The 23922-nt window shown below is 37.1% G+C and overlaps 1 protein-coding gene across 3 annotated transcripts in view; it reads right to left on the bottom strand.

Moving 5' to 3' along the window:
* Positions 1-23922, bottom strand: part of KDM7A (lysine demethylase 7A) — an 84645-nt gene that overhangs the window by 26729 nt on the left and 33994 nt on the right. For 2 of the 3 annotated variants that reach the window (XM_036863095.1, XM_036863096.1), the window contains exons 2-9: positions 18691-18776; positions 12799-12916; positions 9487-9647; positions 7482-7623; positions 7009-7195; positions 5634-5796; positions 2087-2174; positions 698-804 (exon numbers count right to left, since the gene is read on the bottom strand). In XM_036863095.1, coding sequence (XP_036718990.1) covers positions 698-804; positions 2087-2174; positions 5634-5796; positions 7009-7195; positions 7482-7623; positions 9487-9647; positions 12799-12916; positions 18691-18776 — 1052 coding nt within the window. The remainder of the gene's footprint in view (positions 1-697; positions 805-2086; positions 2175-5633; positions 5797-7008; positions 7196-7481; positions 7624-9486; positions 9648-12798; positions 12917-18690; positions 18777-23922) is intronic. The other variant, XM_036863097.1, reaches the window with a different exon arrangement.

Genomic DNA, 23922 nt, shown 5'->3' with positions numbered 1-23922 from the left:
CATAAGTGCACAAAAAGCAAAAAATAGATAAAAGTGGAAGTTACAGTGAGTCTCCAACTTGACTGCTCAAAGATTATTAAACCAGTAATAAAACATCAAAATCTGAAATTCCACATAAAAGAGGTACCTTTCAAGTTTAAAGGGATATATTTCCCCCCTCCCTTGAAAAGAACCATTTTTCTTCAACTATACATGCATAGCCTGACACTAGTTGGTTTGTGCTAACAGGTGCCTTATACTGGCCACATAATGGTCATAATGGTAATGGCACAGACACCACCTGATTCACTCAGGACATGAAAATTATTCCCTCGACTTTTTAAAAGCAAATGTTTGGGAACAAATACTAGGTAACAGTCCCTTGGCTTCAACTGCATTTTTGTTAGTGAGGCACTTTCACGTGCCTGATAATGTGTGCAGATGACTAGAGTCCCCGGTGAAAGGAACATTTATCAATATTACCTGTGCGGTTCTGATGCAGCTTTTCATATATCTGATTTTTATGCCTATGGACTAGAGATTTGCTAATTTGCTAAAAAGGTTCTGAACAGAGGAAAATCATGCATTTAAAAAACAAAATAGGGACAATAGCCACACCACATTTTAAAAAGGACCTCTCTTTCTATGAGTGGCTTTTAGTGAATTTAGAAATATCATGCATCATATGAAACAACAAAATGTACAGATTATTTATTACCTTTTAGGGTCTCCAGCAAGTTTTTGGCTACAAACCAACATATGGCTTCAAAGAAAGGGAATTTGAAAAGATCTGGTGTTTTTAGCCTTTTTTCCATCTCATAACACCTAAATAAATAAAAGTTGAAGAAATTTAATATTAATATTAGCATTTCAAAGTTAAATGGAGACAACCAACTTAACTAAAATAAGCAGCCCACGACGTGTAAGACCAGTCAAGTAGTGCACATCGCTCAACACCACCACACGTGGGTAAGACTGAGCTATGATCTTATTCAGGTCTGCCCTTAACAGATTTGACAGGATACTGAAGAATTTACACTGGTCTTCAAAAAGATCACCCCTTGGGATCTGTAGCCTAGTTTTAACAGAAGGAATTTTACAAGGGTTCCACTGTAATAAATAGAACGATGTGTTTACAAACCAGCTCCCTGTGTTGGACAGCACTGCAACACCCTCTCATGGCATTTTCTTTAGGCTCTACTAAGCATTCAAGCTCAGGACCACACTTGGCAAGGGTCAAGGTGAGAAGACGGAAACCACACCTCGCCACAGGGTGAGTCTTCCGTGGGAGTCCTTGCAACAGTCCACACAGCCAGGAGCCGTCTTTCCCCAGGGACAGCTCAGGTCCAAAGAATCAAGATTCGCACTTGGCGAGTGTGGGAGCTGCCCGGGCTTAAAGCTTCATACCCCCCCTAAGAGCCAGAATCTCTTGTAATAACTCCACAGATGCATGGCTTCCGGGGCTCCCCAGGGGCATGCCAAGTTATAACAGTCACACTCAGGAGAGCCCAAAGACACGGCTTCCTACTAGGTATTTCTAGTTCTGCCAGTACTGATGTGGTTTATCAATCAGGAATCATTTTACCATAAGCAATATTGCCTAGTAACATTCTTCTCTCATTAGGCTACCAGGGGAAGTTATTACCCAAAGGTCAAATTCTCATGCAGAAGGGGAAATAGCTGTTAATCCTTTACCACAGCAAAATTAAAGCAGGTGTTTTGACAACAATCCTAACTTAGGGTTGCTCTGTCCCAGCATCATATGTCACACCTGAGTCTGACTGGTTTTAGTTCAATTCCCTCACTGTAAAAATAGCCAAAGGAGAGCCTGCCTATCCATTTCTACAAAATTTTGAAATTTGGGGAGATGTCTAGTCTCAAATTGAATAAATTATTCTTTTTGTTTTAGATTAGAAAAGCATCAAGGTGTTCTCCTGTCAAAATTTTAAGACAATACTTTTGTTAAAAGTTCCTAATAACTTCTCAGGGCCTATCTCCATGAGATCTCAATTAAGTATGTTGCTGAATTTTTTTTTTTTTTTGACTTTTAGAACTAAGTCCTATTTAAGAAAGGACAAAAGATCCTTTAAATACTGATGACACAAACCTGAGCTGCATGCCAATGTTAAGGTTGTGCAGAAAGTTCCCCCCAAAAGCCATACAGTCCTGAGAAGTGAGCACAGCATGAATCCACCCTGAAATGGTTAAAAGTATATAAATCAGTGATTTTTCAATATTCAAACCACACAAATGTGATATATACCTGTTTTAAGAAACACAAAATATCAAAATCAGTTTACCTCATACTTCAGTGCTAGAGAAGCTAATGTCTATTACCATCTAGAGGTTCAATGATTCAAATATGTATTAAATGCCTATTATATGCCAGCCTCTGTGCTGTGTTTAAGATAAATGGATTGACCGAATTAGACAAAATTACGGTGCAGGATAGGTGAAGGTTTTTGTGGTTGTTGCTGTTTCAGTTTTTTAGTTTAAAAACACAATCTACTCTATATTAAAGATTTTACTCTGAGACAAGTCAAATCTGGTTAGAGTGAGGCAAGCACGTTTTCATTAAATGAACAATGGGATTGGCTGGGCGCTTTGCCTCCCTAGTGTCATCCTGAAACAAGTGTCCTTAGGGACCAAGCAGAGGAGGATCAGTGGAACTCAACCTGGGACCTTCCTCTAAGAAAGAAAAAGTAGATCACCCACATTTCATTAGGCAGGGTTATGGTCCTATAAATATAAATGTTGGCAATCAAAATGATATTTTCCCGCAAAGTCAAAATGTTTTCCCATAAAAATGTTTCAAAGTGAGGCTCATTTCTGAGATGATGTTAAACTTTTGAAAGAAAGGTCCGTAGACCAAACATAAAGACTTCATATAAACATAAATAAATATACACACATACGTTTGCATGTAAATATTGACTGTTAAAATAGGCAGATCCCATTTTCCTTATACTTTTCATATTCTGATCCCTCATTGTGCTGTAACACAATATCAAAAAACTCCCCCCCAAGACTGGCTTTCAAGTGGTGACCACGTGTGTGCTCAAAGGCACAAAAGCCTTGAGCTTGAGCCTGAAATCACAAATCTGAAGTCTCTGCTGGCGTCAAGTTCTGCAGATCAGCGGTCCTCAGTGGAGGCAGCACCGCCTGTAGCGTGTGATCTGGACAGTCTGGTGGGCTTTTTTGGTCACAGTGATCAGGAGGCACTACTGTCACTTCGTGAGCGGGAGCCAGGACACTTCCACACAGTAAGAAACTGTCCTCCATTACTCAGGACTTCCAAATTTCTGCTGGGCATTCAGATAGGTACAAAATCTGTTATTAACCGTCTGAGCCCAGAAACTATAACTCCATTCATATGAAACAAGGATCTTTTGCATGGTTTTGGCACAATTTTCCAGGAATACAACTAGGTAGCCTGTAAACTGAAGGAAGTATATCAGTTGCCAACTAGCTTGGGGGGGAAAAAACAAAAAAAAAAATCACACTATCTATGGCAGCAGTTCTTCAAATGTGGTCCCCAGACCAGCAGCACCAGCCTCAGTCGGGAACTTGTTAGAAATGCAAATTCTCAGGCCCACCCCAGAGCTACTGAATCAGAACCGCTGGGGTTAAGGCCCAGCACTCTGTTTTAATAAGCCCTCCTGGTGATTCTGATGGTCAATGAAGTTTGAGAACCATTAATCCACACCAAAGCTACAGACCTTGAACTACCAATTACACACCTGTACTGGCTAGCTGGCCTGTGCATCATCCTGACTTCTAATGCTGCTGTGCCTGAGCAGGGACATTGTAAAATGGTGTTTTATTATAAATTACTTTTAATTTCTTCTTTATATTCCAATTAGGTCATTACATCAATTGGGGGGGGGGAATTACTGGTGCAGGAGGTTATATTAATGATAAATGTGAATTCAAGATTTTTGAAGCGGGCATAACAAAATATTTGTTATAAAAGGGAGCTTTGGGGGGCATTAAGGGAAGGGCTTTAAGGGAGGAGCTTACCCCACTCACAGTGAAAATATTGATACGTATCTAGAGTTATAAATTCTGGTAGTTCTAGACATTTATTCATTCATTTGCTCAACACATACTTCTTATTATATACTCCAGAGGCAAGGTACGAAAGCAGGGCCTGTAACAGATCCTTGCAAACTGTGTAGCCATTAAGGTCATCCAAATCAGAAGAACACAATTCTCAAAACCACTGACCTGGAAAGTCCATACCCTGCATTTAGTCACGTCTCAAAATGACAGACCTGATACCTATACTTGAGGCTACAGCTAAGGCTGGTACTCAATCCCTTCCTAGGGTCCCTCAAAACAGACTCATTGCCTCCTAACTGCCCCAGGACAGCTGCCCAGATTCTTACGGCAGGCTTGGGCCTTTGACATCAATGTAGAGCTGACCAGTTAAAACCGAAGGGAATTTCATCAAAATTTTATGCAAAGGACATTATCAAGAAAATGAAAAGACAACCCACAGAATGGGAGAAAATATTGCAAATCATATATCTGATAAGGGGCTAGTGTACAGAATATATAAAGAATGCTTACAACTCAACAGTAAAAAGACAACCCAACATAAAAATGGGCAAAGGATTTAAACAGACATTTCTCCAAAGAAGATATACAAATGGCCAATAAGAGAAATGCTCAGCATCATTACTCATTAAGGAAATGCAAATTAAAACCACAATGAGATACAAGTACTTCACACCCACTAGAATGACAAAAATAAAAAAAGATAATTACAGTGTTGGTGAGGATGTAGAGAAATTGGAACACCTGTACATTGCTGGTGGGAATGTAAAATGGTGCAGCCACTAGGAAAACAGTTTGGCAGTTCCTCAAAAAGTTAAACATCATTAAACCATATGACCCAGCAATTCCACTACTAGGTATATAGAACCAAGGGAAATGAAAGCAAACCTCCACACAAAAACTTTCACACAGATGTTCAAAGCAGCACTATTCGTAACAGCCAAAAAGTGGAAACAACCCAAATGTCCATCAACTGATGAAGGGATAAATGAAATGTGGTACATCCATGCAATGGAATATTATTTGGCCATAAAAGGCAATGAAACACTGGTAAGTGCTACAACATGGATGAGCCTAGTAAACATGATGCTAACAAAAGAAGCTAGATACAAAAGGCCACGTATTATTATATATGAAATGCCCAAAATAGGCAAATCCACAGAGACTGAAAGCACATTAGTGGTTGCTAGGGGCTCAGAGGAGGGGAAATGTGGAGTGACTGCTAATTGGCATGGGCTTTCTTTCTGAAGTGATGAAATGTTCTGCAATTAGATAGGGGTAGGGTTGCACAGCCCTGTTAATCTACTAAAAACCACTGAATTGTACACTTTAAAAGGGTGAGTATTATGGTATATGAATTTTTCTAAATAAAAATAAAAGTGAAGGCAAATGACATAAAACACAATGCCAAACCAAGTCCTAACTACAAGAGAAGCCCTCTAAGGCACAAAGAAGTGAAAAGTCCAAGATCAGAATCATCTCTCGGGCTATGCAAAACTCCTTTCCAAACACGTTAAAGTCAGAGATTTCAATCAAAAGCTGACTCCATGTGATGAGTATCCACTATGGGGAGCGGGATGGGATTAAAACCTTACCTGTAGGAACAAATAAGGTATGTCCCTGCTTTACCACACATTTGTAGCATTTATCCACCTTATCTCCAAAGAACACTTCACTCTGGGTCACAGATGAACTCCAAGATTCATAGAGTGCCAAATTGTCATCTGTTGGCTTTATCAAATAAAAAACCTTCTCGCCCTAGGAGGAAGTAATCACACTATTTTTGAAAAAGGAAATGCCATTCTTAGGATGGCCTATATTGATGTAATTTCCCAATACAATGTTCTAAATTAAATTAGATAATTATCAGATTTTTTAAGGCTCAAAAAGACATATTTCACATACCTGATCAATAGCTATTGCCCTTAATAAGCATCTTCAAAGGAGCTAAGGCTCCCCCTCTCAAATACGACAAGGGGTCAATAAAGTAGTGATGGAGAAATAGTTACAAGAGAGGAGGGTAAAGAATCACAAACATCCTACTGATCTCATTTTCAAGGTATAGAAGTAAATACATGTTAATAGGCCCCAGGTTACAGAGAGTCATCTCTGAAACTTTGCCCTTTCTCCTAAGACATATAATAATACAATTATTTTTTAAAGATCTGTGAATAAACTTTCTTTAATGAACTAAACCTTTGCTTTCTCATGGAGGAAAGGAAGAGGAGCTCAAGGGCACAGCATCAAACATAGTCCAGAGCATTGCTGATGCACAGGCATGTGATATTGACAAAGATCTGGTTCTAGATCAGCACTGTCCAAAAGAACCTTCTGTGACGATGGAAATGTTTTATATCTGTGCTGTCCAATATAGTAGTTATAAGCCCTATGTGGCTACTGAGCACTTGAAATGTGGTTAGTGCAAATGAGGAACTGAGTTTTAAATTATATTTAATTATTTAAACGTAGCCACATGTGCCGCGTGGCTACTGTACGGAATAGCACAGTTCTAGATAAAGCAAGGTGAATATAAGCTCCTGAGGAGAATTCGTATTTTTATGGGCATTCCTGACTTATCCAACTAGCTGTCTCTAGCCTGACCTTAAGGTCAGAAGCAATTATTACTATAATTTTGCTCCTTCTCAGGTATTAGATTCAGGGATTAACTGGTAATTGACTAGGGGGAAGAAGAAACAAAAAGAGACAAAAGGCTAAAAGAGATTAATTTATAAGGTGGGGGCAAAAAAAGGGAATCTATATAAATTAAGAATTCATGGCTCCTCCATTACTTGGGATTAAAAAAAGAAAATCATAATGCTTCTTTAAGTATTTAAAATGATAGCTCCCACTGAAAAAGTACAAAAAACTTCCCTCTTTACAAATGTCATTTATAGCAAATGAATATACCCGTGGAAAAATAAGACTGTATGTTTTTGTGATTAAGTGAACAAAGAAATACCCCAAGCTTACCCAGAGGACATGGTACCAAACTGAAGTCCCACCAAAGTCAATGTGGAAATCTGTGTAGCTGTCTTGAACTCCCATTAAGCAGTATTTCTGAACAAATGGCTTAGGAAAGACTGAATCATCAGGCCAATAATTTTCCACCCAGGAAAGTTTTCTGGCTATATCAGGAACCTCCACCAATTCAGACATCCTTTAAAAAAAAAAACACACACACATACACACACACCCACATCATGCAAATTAAAACTTCTTAAAATTTCATCTCCCATCTCAACCCAAACCAAGAAATTAACTGGAACTCACAGCTAGCAGCAATACTTAAAGTCTGAGGGAACCAAAGCAAAATTTACAACATAGCTGTATCACTGGGCCACTTTAGAAGTCACAATTATGTTTTTTACTAAAAGAAATTCATCATTTAACTACATTTTAGCTAACACTCAGAAGGCTAAACCAAAATGTCCAGAACTACTCACTTTGTATCTGAAAATTCAAGGCTGATCACATTTAACACTTTTGGTCTGTTAGGATTCATGAAGTATTTAACATAATTGTGAAGTGTCATTTTGCTGTCTGCCTGCCTTGCCACATCAATGACATCTATCACTTTGTCACCACCTGCAGAGAAAAATTAGAGTCTTATTATTGGGCTTAAGAATTTCATCAATAGACGCCCTAAACAAAAATATTTTAAAGACCGTATTTCCTTGTATGATAATTAAGCCATCTATAAAAACTATATAGCCTAGACAAAGATTCTTCCTATATCCTTACTTTTTAAGTCCAACTGGAACTTTTGAACAAAGGGATGATTTTTGAAAGAAAGAATAAAGCAATTAAGACAGAGCTGCATAATTAACACTGAGTGTAAAAAGTTATATGTTTACAAAGCTTTCTACACACCAGTGATTTCTTGTGCAGCTCACAACAAAAATGCCTATTACATTGGTAGGTAAGAACTGTGCCGCATTCCTCATGCATAAAATAAAATAAGGGGACTGACTTTTTCCCTTTCGCTTCTAAGACCTAACTTCTAACACCTAAGATTCTGAGTCCATCATTTTGAGAAACCAATCGGTCATTGGGGAATTAGTGAACAAATTAACCAAGACAAACAATTCCTGCTTGCCTGGTAGTGTCTTCTCTTCTAATATTCTGCTTCAAGAAAAAAAATGAATGGTTAGGAAGCAAAAACCAGTTCATGTCAGGGCCTGTGAAATGAGTTCTGAATTGGGATTAATTTACAATCTTCCTATAAAATCATGAGGTATTGCTTGCTCAACACTGCATCACCCTAAAAAGCATAATTAGTTTTACAATGTCCTGTAGGATAAGGTGAAATTCAAAATATGGCAATACTTAATCTGAAATAGGAAACAAGTGACATTTTCTTACTTTAATGTAACTTTATATAAGTTAAGAAAGTATTGCTAAATAGACTATTTTATACTTACGAGGCAGAACAATTCTGTTAACTGAAGCATTCCGCGTGCTAAAACGTTAGCCATCAAGCAGTATGAACGTTCTTCCTACACTCACATTACACTAGCCACTTACTCCACAGTGCTACCTATGCAAACAGGTTTAGGTGAAGCCTCAGCCTCATCCTCTAATCTATCAAATAATTCAAAACTAGCTGAATGTGAAGTCAGACAATTTAATTGGACTTCCTCAGTGAAACAATTATCAGTGTCAACCAATGGATCAATAAAGGCACAAGTTCTCAGATACTTCATGCTCAGGAGATAACACACTATAAAGAATAGACAGTTTGAGTCAAGATAGATTTGAGATCTAATCCTCAAATAATCTCTATCTATTTCGTTGACAAGGAATGAGACCTACATAGAGTCAGCTTTATCTCTAAATACCCTGATGCAAATGAAAAAAGTGACTGAAAATGTCAACAATATTGCAACAGATGAAGGGTCTTCCACCTTGTTTCTTATACCTTTCCGGGCCTCAATATAAAAAATTAGGTCCAGACATCGTTAAATGGCAGTATCACCAAGTCATTAATATAAAAACAGGTTTGAAAATGAGCTCCTCTTTTTCACAGCCTTTCTCTAGGCAGCAGGAGGTCACTAAAGCAGGATCCAGAAATCCTGTACCTGAATGCTGCTACAGAGGCCTAGAACCAACCCGATTTCCCAAAGCCTTCTTCCTCAGTCTGTAGCTACCCCTCCATAATAACTGTTCCTAAGCAAGTATCAGGAAATTTGATGACAACAACAACACCAAAAGCAGTAGGATGACGCTGAGTAAATAAAAATATGCAAAATGTTTTTTTCTGTCTTTCTGAATGTAGGTCTGCTGAGAGAAAAATAGTTTTCAACATAGGTAATAACTGAATTTCACTTTTCCTGACCCAGAAACGGAACTAAATTAACATCTATTCATTCAACTTTTAGTATTTTTAAGATAATACCAATTTTACTTTTACCATGTTTTCCCAAGTAATTAAAGGAATCAAGTTCGTACCTACATAACGTTCCACATCCATAACAGAAAAAGTAGGTGGAGGGAGCCTGAGTCCTAGATCATCTAATTTGGGGACCATAATAGGGACTTCAAATCCATGTTTTTCCAGGTATCTTTGTGTCAGCTGGCTGCCATGCATCTTTACAATGATTTCATCGGCACTAAGGAAAGCATAAGAGTAACATGTCATCTTTGTTGATAAGTTCAGTTAAAAAAGATAATCTGATAATGGGTTAATTCATATACTATATTATTATCTACATCAGTGGTTCTCAACCTATCATACCTAATCCTCCTTTTTATAACAAATGTTTTATAAAGCCCCTTTTAGTATTCTAAAGTAAAAGTCATAGATAATCACTTCAATACTACATATAATTGGAAGAATATATATGTATTATATAAAATGCCTTAACTATAACAAGAGAAAAAACAAATTAGTTTCCAGCAAAATACGTATTTCAATATGTAAATGTTCAGGTAAACAACACTAGAAAATATAACAGACTAATAGGATGCTTACAATCAATTGTAATGAGTGGTTGGATTTAAAAGTAACAAGATCAGAAGTCACTCAACACAAGCTGCATAGAAAACCAGAAGAGCAAAAGGGAGGGGGTACAATAGAATAAAAGCTAGTTACGATAAGTAAAAACAGACCAGATTTTATCTGGCTATAAAAGTCTACACAAATATTTGTTAGGCATTGCAAAGTCTCACCGGACATAGAACAATTCACGTTGTCCTGCACACTGGGGGATGACTAGCATCTGTGGTCCCTACTCTTTGAGACAATGTCCAAATGCCCCAACTCCTGGTTTCAAAGATCTGCTATCACCAGTATTTAATAAATTTTAACACGCAGTCACCTTAAGCCACTAAAAAGGGTTGCTGAACCTCCAGCTGCCCTCTTTAATGATTAACACGTTCTAGGCATTACACTTAAGTGTGGTTTGTCTGTCCCTTTTCACTATCCCCTATCTAACCATAAATCAAAGATCTCTTTAAATGGGGATATTCTAGATTTTATCTTCCAATTGCTCACAGAATGCAGCTGCTATACATTCAAAGTTAAGTGCAACACTTGCATCATAGGTTAAACACAACAGTTTCCATTTATACAGTCAGATCTTAATAGTCTTGATGTCATCTGTAGCCTAGGTGTCAAGGAGAAGACAGGAGAAACTGGGTCTCTGAATTACTGAGCTCAGATCGTCCCACCTTCTCAATAACAGAAGGTCAGTTCAAGGCCTAAAAAAATCAAGACAGACTTTTCTTGGATAGTCTTGTAAGTGGAGGGCTCAGAGCTCCTTCACCTGACTCACTGAGTTCTGTACTGCCTTTTATTTTCCCCATAAGCATCCACAAGTGTTCCTTCTTCCCCAACCGCTGAGAATTTAACAATTCCTTAAACTCCAACCTAAGGGAGAATCTTAAATCACTTGTACTCCTCCATCTTAAATGTCTGGTGCTTTACCTCCCCCCGTTGATCAAAAATATATAGGTACAAGTGCTTAAAAATACAGGTACATCATTACTTACAAGAGGAAAAAACTGGACACAAACTAAACATACACCATAGTGGGACGGTTAAGTAAATCACAGGATATATTTACATACACACAACACGCACACACACACACACACACACACACACACAATTGCATACTACACAGCAGTTAAGGAGTGAGGTAAATTTGTGTATACATACAGAAAGATATCTATTAAACATAACAGTAAAAAAAGCAAGTTGCACAACATATGCATAACATAACCCCATTTTATTTTTAAAAATCAGATGTATATATACATCCATACACCTATACACATAATTGTTTTAAAAGTTATCATTTATCTAAAAAAAGGGTCTCAAAAGACTTTGTCTTAAAGTGGGAGGGTCGGGGTAGATAACCCCTTCACTTTATTTTATACACTTCTGTATTAATCACATTAAGTATGTATAATTTAGTTAATTATTGTCACCCTGCCATGGTTTTAAATGATGTGGCGGTTTATGGAGTTACATTAAATAAAACCAAAGACCTTTAATTAATGGTAAGTACAGTGTGGACACTTGTGACCGCCTCTGTAACCTGCTCACATCTGTGTTTAATACTTCGGCCGAGAAGCCACAGGAATCACTGGGCCAGGATTTTTAACACTACACTTTTGGGTTACAAACCTATTTTAAAACATGAAAGCTAAGGCTCCTCTCCCTGAAAAATTCACATTCACATGTCAACATGTCAACTGTTCATACAATTTTAGAAAACTCACAAGCCTCTCTGAAGCCAGCCCATAGACCCTGGCTGAAAACTCTGGCCCTAGGCTCCAAATCAATCAATGAAAATAAACAGACATTTCTCCAATGACTTTGAAACTGATAAAGGAGAATATTTGAGAATAAGGCCTTTAATATCACAAAAGTCACGTGGAAATCACTGTGTTTCATATATTTTTTTTTCTCTCAGTACGTGAGGGAGCCAACAGTAGCTGCTTATAATTTATGTTTCTGTTTAAGGGAGGGGAACGGCCAGGTATCCTAAAGACTATGACGAAATAGCAAGAGTTTTATAGTTACAAGATCTGAAATAATTCCATAATAGGCTGCAGGTGATATTGTGATTGAAATTTAAATTGTGCTTCCCCTTTTTAACAAGCCCGGATATGATCTCGTGTAAAAAGCCTATAAAGCATTATCACTTTAAATAGATGTCAGGCAGCGAGTAGGAAATGATCTAAATTAGCATGGTTAAATGCTGTATAATGCTTTTGACGTTTGTTCTTTGAGCCACAGATAACTCAAATACTTTCCATTATCTTTAAAAAAAATAAAAAAGCCTACTCCTATTGCCACCAGACGCTAAGCAACGGCTGTGGGGACTTCTGGCAGACGTAGGGTGGAGGCAGATAGGAAAATAACATTAGAAAAAAGCAGAGTATGAAAATAGGTGTAGGTGAGGTGAAGGAGAAAGAGAAGCAGCAGCTGCACAACATAAGGAACGAAGCACGGGAATAAGTGCCTTAGATCCGCGTCTTTCAAACTTTTTGGACTGAGACCTACAGTTAAATACATTTTTACCCAGTAATCCAGTACACATGCACATAACAAAGCTTCCATGAACCTATGCTTATTTACTCCTATTACTTGCAATGTACCAATATTTTCTATTCTGTTTTACTTTCAAAAAGTAAAAAGCTGATGAAGAATAATAATGGCTTGTAACCTGAAGTTTGAAAATGCTGCTTTAGATAATGTCACCTTATTGGGTAACATTCTTAAACGTTCTTTGGTCATAAGAGGTTTCCTACCTTGGGAAGACTCGCGAACGTAACTCCTTCACAAAAGTTCTAGTTCCAGCCTGCACTGGTTTGGAACCATCATCAATTTCTGTGTAGTCGTGCCTGTGCCAGTTCCTCCTCTTTTTCACTGGATTTTTAGAAGATTAGAAAAAGAAAGCATTTTTGTAACTGGTGGTACTATGTACTTTCTATAATCATTATAGTCTATATAATCAGAAACAACAATTGTCAAGTACAATAATACTCACATTTTTTAATGCATTTCTAAGGCTGAAGAAGTAAAATTTAATGCTGCAATTATAGGCAATTAACTGTGGGTTTTAAAAAATCTTTTCATTTCAAAAATGATTTTAAAATTAAATCAACAAATTCAAATTAGCAGACTGAGCCTTTTATAATATCCACATTTACACATATAAAATCTCACCATTATCTAAAATCATGATTTTCACTAGAACATTAGGTCATGATACGATTTTTACGGATCATCCAAATCATCCCCTCAGGACAAGGCCTTTGATCCCACATCGGAAATCTATTTTAACAGCACAGTTCCCTTCTCTTTTATCTCAAGATTTATTCCCAAAATAAGCATGGTTACACTGACACAAAGAATAGCAGGTGACGGCATCATAACGAAAGGAGGACAAGTAAGATGACAGAATGAATAACATATGGTCAGTTCTAACGCTCAGATCCCATGATTCTATGGCTCTGGGAGGCTACAATCTTGAATAAGCACAGCAAAACCAAAACCAGGGCACTTGGCTTTGACTCCTAGTTTAGTCATAACTTGCTCTGCAACCTCGGGCAAATCTCTGTAACATGTCTGGGTCCAGTTTCCTCAATGTGGAAATGAAGGGAATGAGTACAGCTTTTCAGACTGTGTTGAGGAACCCTTAATAAAAGGGAAGATGGAGAGGAGGCTGAGGTAGGAGCTCTGGACCTCATTCCTCTTTCCCCCAGGGGGCACCACCTACATGTCTTTTCTGTGGTATCAATGTAAGATTTCAGTTTTACTTTTTTTTTTCTTTTAAGTTTGAAAATCACTTTTAAGCCTAAAACCTCCATGATTCTGGGAAATGTACTGATGTCTATAACTTACTTAGAATGAATCAAAAAATAAGGTGGATAGACAGTGGGATAGTCACACAGACAGATATGAGATAAAGCAAGTAATGTAAAATGTTAATAGTGGAATCTAGATGGTGGGTTTAGAGGTACTCACTGTAAAATTTTTTCAACTTTTCCTGTATGTTTGAACATTTTCATAATAAAACCTTGGGGGAAGGATACAACTCTACGAGTCTAAGTTATTTCAACTCCTTCTCCTTACAAAGATCATAATAATAAAATAATGCTGGATCCTCATATGGATAAGAAGTCACACTAAATAATCAATAGGGGTGGAAATCAGGCTTATTCATATCTAAGAGTCTAAAACAAGATTCTCAAGTAATTTATGGCAGTCAGACCCCCAAGATGGAAGAGAGTAAATCCCGTTTTTTAAAAATGTCATGGAAAAACTGACAATCATTAAGCAACCTTCCTAGAAAATACCATTAAGGTGTCCTTTGTGTGTTACTTTTTTTTTTTTTTTTCTCACTTAAAATCAATTCTAAAATTCAAGGGTATTTCATTCCAGGCTTTTTTTTCCTACAGATATATAGATACATAACCCCATTTTATTTTCAACTGGGATCATAATGTTTATCTTGCTTACCTTTCTTATCATGGGCATTTTCTCCTTATTAAATATTCAAAAACAATTTAAAGGCAGCCTAGAATTTTAAGACGTAAGTGTAGATGCATCTTTAAATAAAGATGAAATTAATATTAATATTTATATACATAAATCTGTTTCTTGCTACATATTGCAAACCTGCCTCCAGAAAAGTGGTAAGTAACTCACATTCTTACCAATATATATGAGCAGCCTATTTGAAAGCCCCAGGTCAACAGTGGGAGGGAGGGAGGGAAAAAGGGAAAAAGAGAAAAAGAGGGAGAAAGAACAGACTGCCCATTTGAAAATAAACAATGATGTTACAGTGTTTTAATTTTCATTTTGGTGTAACAGATTAGAATTCAAACAGATTTGGGATTGGACAGCTATGGGCTCAAACTCTAGCTCTGCCAAATAGCTACATGAAAGACCTAGTAAGATAATTTTTCTCACATCAAGGTGTTACAAATATCAAAGGAGATAACATAGGTCTAGTCTTTCTTAGCATAGTGCCTGGGGCAACCAATAAGCTGCCAATTACTTTTCTTTTCTTTTAAATGTGCTGACTTGCAGGATGTTAACAGAAGGCTACACTGTCCTGTTGGGCCAACATCCTTAACACATAAAATCAGCTGCTGCAGGAGCTGACTGAATTTCTTAAAGGAAGGAGGCCAGTGAAAGCATATTTTAATAGGGAATGGAGAGAGAATTTTGAGTTTAGGTTGCATGTGCCTGAGGAGCACTGAGAATATGTGTTTAAGTATCAGGCTGGTTTTTTTGACACTGGACCTCGAACACAGTTCTTAATTCCCATTAAGAGGGTAAAGTCTAAATTCACCATATTTATGGATATTATACTGTCTCAATGGTATCTGTAGTAAGGATTCCTGGGGAGCTCTCAAAGAAACAGGAAATCGTTGGTGGCAAGCAAAAGAGGCTTAAGACCAAAAGGTATGACCCAAATTAGGGGCGCGGGTGAGGGGTGAGGGGCAGTGGAGCCTTAAATCAAGATAAAACAGATTCCTGGATCTTGGGCATTTTCCTAAAGGGTACTTAGAGTTGGACTTTTGCCCAGAAGACAGCCAATGCCTGATCTTATGTTATTCAACGATGAGAAGCATATGAAGGGGCAAGTAACAGCCAAGCTTCTCTCTGAAGTATTGTTATTCAAAGTGCAGGTCATGATCCATTATGGATTGTGAAGTCAATTTAGTGAGCATGACAAGCTTTTAAAAAAATTAAATCATATAGGAAAAAAGAAAATAGAGTGCATTACATTTCGTAGTGTTTTCTTTTTTTTTAAGTATTTTTTTAAGATTTTTTTTTTTTTTTATGTGGACCACTTTTAAAGTTTTTATTGAATTTGTTATGATATTGCTTCTGTTTCATGCTTTGGTTTTTTGGTTGTGAGGCATGTGGGATCTTAGCTCCCCGACCAGGGATCGAACTCACACCCCCTGCATTGGAAGGTGAAGTCTTAACCACTGGACCACCAGGGAAGTCCCTGCAAGAGTGTTTTAAACACTACATTATCCTGACTCATAGTAACCCCTTTAACATTTCATGGAAATTAAATTCAAATTATTTCATTTTGGGGTTATTTACTTAAATTCTAAATTGAAACTTACATTTTAGTTCTGTTTCCCTTCTTGACAGAACAACCCAGTATTATTTATTTCCTCAAAGAATTACACTTGGTCAATAATTACTTCAAGTTATACACTACATACTTCAGTGCTACACGAAATAAGAACCTTTAAAAACATTTATATTAACAAATTAGTCAATTACACGTGTAACAAGTCTACCAATTTGCTAACCTCAAATTTTATACTGCGTAACTAACAAAAAGGATAATCTGTATTTTACAAAAAAAATTTTAATACATTCATATAGCTTAAATTATTAAATCTCTTAGAAAGAAACTGATAAATTATTAATATTTCTAACAAAACAGATAAGCAGTCAGTTGCTCCTAAGTCTCTTTTGAAAAAATCACTTGCCCATAACCTCAGAACAAAATTTCTATTTTAAAAAAGTATTAGGGGGACTTCCCTGGTGACGCAGTGGTTGAGAATCTGCCTGCCAACGTAGGGGACACGGGTTCGAGCCCTGGTCTGGGAAGATCCCACATGCCGCGGAGCAACTGGGCCCATGAGCCACAACTACTGAGCCTGCGCGTCTGGAGCCTGTGCTCCGCAACAAGAGAGGCCGCGACAGTGAGAGGCCTGCGCACCGTGATGAAGAGTGGCCCCCGCTTGCCACAACTGGAGAAAGCCCTCGCACAGAAACGAAGACCCAACACAGCCAAAAATAAATAAATAAAATAAAATAAATTAAAAAAATAATAAAAATAAATAAAAGTATTAAAAAAAAAAAAGTATTAGGAAAAAGGCTGCATTCAAAATAAAGAGGTTGTATAGGCTACCTACATCTGACCCAAGTGTGTATCAAGGTATGTTCGGGAAAAGTTCAGTTCTAAGATGACTAAGTCTACAGTTTTTCTCTTTAATTTTATGAACACAAAAAAGCTAGCATGCAGTCTAAATTTTTAAGAAAAGAAACAGTTACGGCTTCCCTGGTGGCGCAGTGGTTGAGAGTCTGCCTGCCAATGCAGGGGACACGGGTTCGAGCCCTGGTCTGGGAGGATCCCACATGCCGCGGAGCAGCTGGGCCCGTGAGCCACAACTACTGAGCCTGCGCGTCTGGAGCCTGTGCTCCGCAACAAGAGAGGCCTGGACAGTGAGAGGCCCGCGCACCGCGATGAAGGGTGGCCCCCGCTTGCCGTGACTAGGGGGAGCCCTAGCACAGAAGCGAAGACCCAACACAGCCAATAAATAAATAAGTAAATAAAAATTTTAAAAAAAAAAAATTGAAAAAAAAAAAAAAAAAAAAAAAAACAGTTACAATCCAAAGGCTTTAAAATCTCTTCTTTACTCTCGTATTCGTACAACAATTGATATTCCCATCTACTCCTGTAAAGCATCTGTAAAAGGCTGACAACAATATCGCTTTGTACGTGTCGCTGGCGCACTCCAGAGGACGCGTGAGCTCCCCTGCCCGTGCCCTCACCGCTCAAGAAGACCGCAGGCAAAGACTTGGTCTGGCCTCTGCCTTCCGTGGGACGGGGACTGTGGGGAAGTTGCTTCCATCACAGAGGATAGCTGGGCAGGACTCTAGGCCATGCTCAATAGCATGACTTAATTCGGACAACAGAAGTAGTACTTTAGCGTGTCAGTGCCCTAATTTTCTCCTAAAAGTATAATGCACGTGTGTGCATTAAAGTCTTATCCTATACTGTTCACTGTCACAAACAGTACTGGAAGACTTTTTCTTCTTCTTCCAGTTTTACTGAGATATAATTGACATACAGCCCTGAATAAGTTTAAGTTATACAGCATAATGATCTGACTGACATACATCATGAAATGATGACCACAATAAGTTTAGTGAACATCTGTCATCTCATGTAGATACAAAATAAGTGAAATAGGAAAAAAAAATTTTTTCCTGTGGTAAGAACTCTTAGGAGCCACTTTCTTAAAAACTTTCATAAAGAACATACAGCAGTGTTAATCATATTTATCATGCTGTACATCCCTAGTACTTATTTGTCTTATAACTGCAAGTTTGTACCTTTTGACCATCTTCATCAAATCCTCTCCCCCATCCCTGCTTCTGGTAACCATAAATCTGACCTCTTTTTCTATGAGTCTGTTTATTTGTCTTTGAAGCATAAATGACCAACAACACTGTGTTAGTTCCTAGTACACAACATACTGATTCAATATTTCTATACACTTCAAAATGACCACTATGATAAGTCTAGTTACCATTCTTTTTTTTTTTTTTTTAATTTATAGAGATAAAAACAGCCAGAATCAGAAAAATTTTACTTATTGCACTTCACAAATTGAAAGCTTTGAAAATATGTATTTGAGTTTGGGGGCTTTGTGCTGGCAATTAAGAAGGATAGTATTTTTTTCACTTAATGTTTTGACTTGTTAAATAAGTTATTTAATAATTCAAACAAAAACTGTATTCTCAATATCTTCAGAAAAATCTTCCTTATAGTTCTTGGTGGGTATAATATAAATAGTCAGAGTATCATTAAAGTATTGTCATGTACATATATTAAGTCCTAAACTTCAATTTTTATTTAAGCTTCTAGTACTTACTCAAGGAGGAACCATGTAGAACTGCACAGTTGGGACAGTGATATAGGTCAATGTCAACAGCATGATGTTCTTCTACTCCAACACAGCTAAGATAAAGAAAAATAAAGCCAATGTGTGAATAAGGTGAAGATTTTCACTTAACTATAACAGATTGGTTAGAATTTAGCTGAGAAATGTACAACCTCACCAATAAATTTTGTAAAGTACAGAAACACATGCAAGAATAAATTTTATTCTCTTCCTTACATACTTGCTGAATAATTGTGGGGTTGAATACGTGGGAAGTGATTCACTATTAGCAGCAGTAGAGACAGCAGAAGTAACATAATTATAAACCATAACACCCTCAAACCATTATGTAAATACTACCTGTTATGGACTAAATGTTTGTGTCCCTCCAAAATTCACATGCTGAAGCTGTACACTCCTGTGTGACTGTATTTGTAGATAGGACCTCTAAGAAGGAAGTAATTAAGGTTAAATGTAGTCATAAGGATTGGGGCCTTAATCCAATAGGATTAGTGTCCCTATAAGAAGAGACACCACAGAGCTCACATACCCTCTCTCTCTCCTCTCTTCTCTCTTCCTCTCCTTCTCTCCTCCCTGAGCAGACTAAAACACCACTTAACTTTAAAATATGGCTGTCATCAGCAGAGGTGATTAGTAAATTTGGGTAACATCACTGACATGGTGAGAGCACTGAGTCTTAACAGTTCTGCTTTAGGTCTCATATCCCTAATTAACCAGTTAAATTAGTTTGAGGCACTGTATCTGGAATACTCCATATCATGGAGTATACAGCAGTAGCACTTAAATAAAAATAAAGTTTAAGGGAACCACCTAAGAACTGATAAAACTACATAGTGACATCTTGAAAACAGGAGTAGTTTGAAAGACCACAGCAGCTTTGCTCACTTCCCAAATAACTTATTAGGGTAAAAATTTATACATGTTTGTACTCCCAAAAAGTTTCAGAACAAAAACACAACCACAACTAGTACTTGAAAAAGAACCAAAGCAGACCTAACACAGAATTTTGGGGCATCAGTTGACAGGTGTTAACAGTGGAAGAGAAAATTAGTGAAATGGATGACAGTCATATTATTCAGAATGTAGCAGAGAGAATAAGATGGTGGGAAATACAAACAAGACTGTAAGAACCATGAAGGATAAAATGAAAAAGTGTATAACATACATTTAACCACAGCCTCAGAAGGTAAAGAGAGAATAGGGGTAGAAGCAATATTATGAGCTAACAGTTACAAATTTGCAGAAATAATGAAAGACACTGATCTCCAGATTTAAGAAACCCAACGTATCCCAAGCAGGATGAATAAAAAGTCTGCATCTAATCACATCATAGTAAAACTGCAGAAAAACAAAGTCAGAAAATTTCAAAGCCATAAGAAGAAAAAAGCACAGATTACTTGCAAGGATGAGAGACTTCTCAAAGCAATAATGGAAACTGGAACACATTAGAATATCTTACATGTGCTTAAAGAAAGTATCTGTTAACCTAAAATATTAACCAAGCATTCAATATTCAGTTAAAATGTGTTTCAAGAAGGAGGGGGGGTAAGTATTTGTACAATCAAAAACTGAGAGTTCACCTCCAGCCAACCCACAGTAAAGAAAATGCCAACAGATGTACTTCTGGCAGAAGGAAGATGATCACAGAGAGGTCTGGGATGCAAGAAAAAAATGGAAAAGCTAAGAAAAGTAGAGTAATAAATATGTGGGTAAATTTATACGAACACTGACTACATAAAACAAATAATGTCATGTGAGGTTTAAATATATATAAAAAGAGCTAAAACACATGACAATAGCAGCATTTGAGTCAGGAGAGGACAAATGGAGTTACAGGGTCCCAAGGCACTTATACTAGAAGGAAAGAGAAGGTAATGATTACTGTTAGACTTCAATAATAATGAGTTGAGGACCCCTATTATAATTTCTTGGGAGACAACTAAAAGAACAGAAACAGAGAGCATAGCTCCCAAACTAGTTGGGGGCAGAGGGTGATTAAAAAGAGGAGGGGAGGAAAAAGAGAAAAAGAAACAAAAAGACCAAAATAAGGTATAAATTCAAATATATCAGTAATTATATTGTATGCAAATGGACTAAATGCTCAAGTTAAAAGACAGATTATATGGCTGGACTTAAACAATACAATTTGCTGGTTATAAGAGACATAAAACAAGGATACAGAAAGACTGAAAGTAATAGGATGGGCAAATAAATACCACAAAAATAGTGATCAAAAGAAAGTACAGCTATATTAAGCAACACAGAATCTAAAGCAAAAAATATGAGATAAACATGTTCACTTTATAATGATAAAAATTTCAATTCACCAGGAGGACAAAACAGTAGTGGAGATTTTGACAATTCTCTCAGTATCTGATAGAATAAACAGGCAAAACAAAAATCTATGAAATATACAAGATTTGAACTGCAGGATTAAAAAAACATGGCCTAATGAACATTTATAGAATCTTACACCCAACATCCATAGAACACACATTTCTTCTCAAGCACACATGGACCATTCGTAACAAGTGATCATACACTGGGCCACAATCAAATTTGAAGGTCTGAAATCAGAAATTCTCTGGCCACAGTTCAAGATAGAAAGCAATGACAAAAAGTTAACTAGAAAATCTTCATGTGTTTAGAAATTAAGAAATAATATTCTAAATAACCCGAGTCAAAAGATAAATCATAATAAAGGCTAAAATTAATGAATAAACATCTACCTCAAAAAGTTACAGAAAGAATAGTAAAATAAACCTTAAAAATACAGACAGAAGGAAAACTAAAAGAACAGAACTGATGACACAGAAAACAAACATACAATAGAGCACTGAAGCCAAAAATTGATTCCTTGAAAAGACTTGTAAACCTCTAGCAAGCTCAAGAAAAATGAGATAAAACATAAATAAACAATGGTAGGAATGAAAAGAGGGAGGAAACTATAGATTCTATACATGCTAAATGCAAAAGAGGGTATTATGAACAATTTTATGCTAAAAGATTAGAAAATATAGGTAAGACAGGCAAACCTGGGTCACAAAGAAAAAAAATATTTGAATAGTCCTAAAATTGTTACTTATATTAAAAATTATTCCCCCTCCAAAAAAAAAAAAAAAAAAAAAAAATCCCAGGCCCAGATGGCCTCACAAGCAAGTTCTAGCAAATATTAAAGGAATAAATAATTCCAATATTATATAAAATTTGCACCAGCAAGTAGGAAAAAAAGACTTACTTCCTAACTCATTTTATGATAGCATGACCTTGATACTAAAACTTGGAAAGGATGATACAAGAAAGGAAAATTATAAGTCACTCTCATTTATGAGCAAAGATGCAAATAGCAAGTTTGGTCTATCTCAGGAATGCAAGGTGGTTTTAACACTAAAAAATTTAATCTGCGAAATCTGCCACATTGACAGATTAAAAGAAAAAACCATATGACCATTTAAAAAGAAGCAGGACAAGTATTTGATAAAATTCAACATTTACTTATGATTAAAAAGCAAACAAAACCCCTTAGAAAATTAAGACTACAAGGATATTTCCAAAATCTGCTAAAGGGTACTTATAAAACTCCTATGCAAATAACATGAGAGCAGTCTCTTTGAGATAAGAACAAGACAAGAATGCCTGATGCTACCACTTCTAAGGAAACTTATGCTGGTGTAGTAAAATAAGAAAAAGAATTAAAAGGTATAGAGATTGGAAGAGAAAAAACAAGGCTGCTATTGCAAATGCTGTGGTTACACATGTAGAAAATGAAAAAGAATCTGTGGATAAATTACAAAAATCAATAAAGGGGCTTCCCTGGTGGCGCAGTGGTTAAGAATCTGCCTGCCAATGCAGGGGACACGGGTTCGGGCCCTGGTCTGGGAAGATCCCACGTGCCGCGGAGCAACTAAGCCCGTGAGCCACAGCTACTGAGCCTGCGCGTCTGGAGCCTGTGTTCCGCAACAAGAGAGGCCACGACAGTGAGAGGCCCGCGCACCGCGATGAAGAGCGGCCCCCGCTCGCCGCAACTGGAGAAAGCCCTCGCACAGAAACAAAGACCCAACACAGCCAAAAATAAATATAAATTAATTAATTAATTTTAAAAAAATCAATAAAAAGAAAGATTGCTAGATACAATAGCAGCACATAAAAAGTAATCATATATCCATATACCAACATTATAAAGCTAAAAAATGAAATAAAACACCATGCACAAATGCAGAAAAAATGTCAAGTACGCTGGAATTTAACAAAAACTATGCAAAGACCCCTTTAAGGAGAATTATAACACATTATTTTTTTTTTATAACACATTATTAAGAGACTTTAAAGAAGACCTAAATAAATGGAGATATACATCATGATCATGGATTTGAAGTGTAATATGTAAAGATATTAATTCTCTTCAAATTGATTTACAGATTCAATTTAATCCCAGTCAAAATCTGTAGAACTTGACAGGCTGATTGTAAAACTGATATGGAAACATAAAGAGCCAAGGATACGTAAGGCATTCTTGGGGGTGGCGGGGGAAGAAAAAAGCAAACTCTCTACCAGGTATCAAGACATATTTTAAAGTTGTAGGAATGAAGGTAATACAAAACTGATGCAAGAGCCCCCAAACAGACCCATGCATATGTGGACACTTATGCAGCAAGGACAGACTTCTGTAAGAGGTCCTGAGACACCATTTATATACCTGTATGGGGAAAAAATGAAATTAGACACCTGTCTCACAACATAAAAATTTATTCCAAAATAGATTAGAAACACGCATGAAAACACACGTGAAAGGAAAACTACAAAGGTTGTATAACATAAAATCAAAATATCTTTATGACTTTGTGGTAGGAAGTGTTGTCTTAATCAAAACATAAAATGTACTATCCATAAGGGGAAAAACTGGTAACTTTAATTATACTAAAATATATAGTTCATTAAACTATAAAGAATGAAAGGATAAGCCAGAGTGGGAGAAGACATTACAAGAGAGATAACCACCAAAGGAATTATACCCACAGTATAATAAACTCCTACAAATCAATAGGAAAGGGAAGGGGAGGGGAGGGAAGGGGAGGGGAGGGGAGGGGAGGGGAGGGGAGGGGAGGGGAGGGGAGGGGAGGGGAGGGGAGGGGAGGGGAGGGGAAGGGAGAGGAGGGGAAGGGAGGGGAGGGGAGGAGAGGAGAGGAGAGGAGAGGAGAGGAG

The sequence above is a fragment of the Balaenoptera musculus genome, chromosome 9 (assembly GCF_009873245.2).
Source record: "Balaenoptera musculus isolate JJ_BM4_2016_0621 chromosome 9, mBalMus1.pri.v3, whole genome shotgun sequence".
NCBI lineage: Eukaryota > Metazoa > Chordata > Mammalia > Artiodactyla > Balaenopteridae > Balaenoptera > Balaenoptera musculus.
The sequence above is the reverse complement of the archived record's forward strand: the minus strand, read 5'-3'. Positions and strand labels throughout refer to the sequence as shown.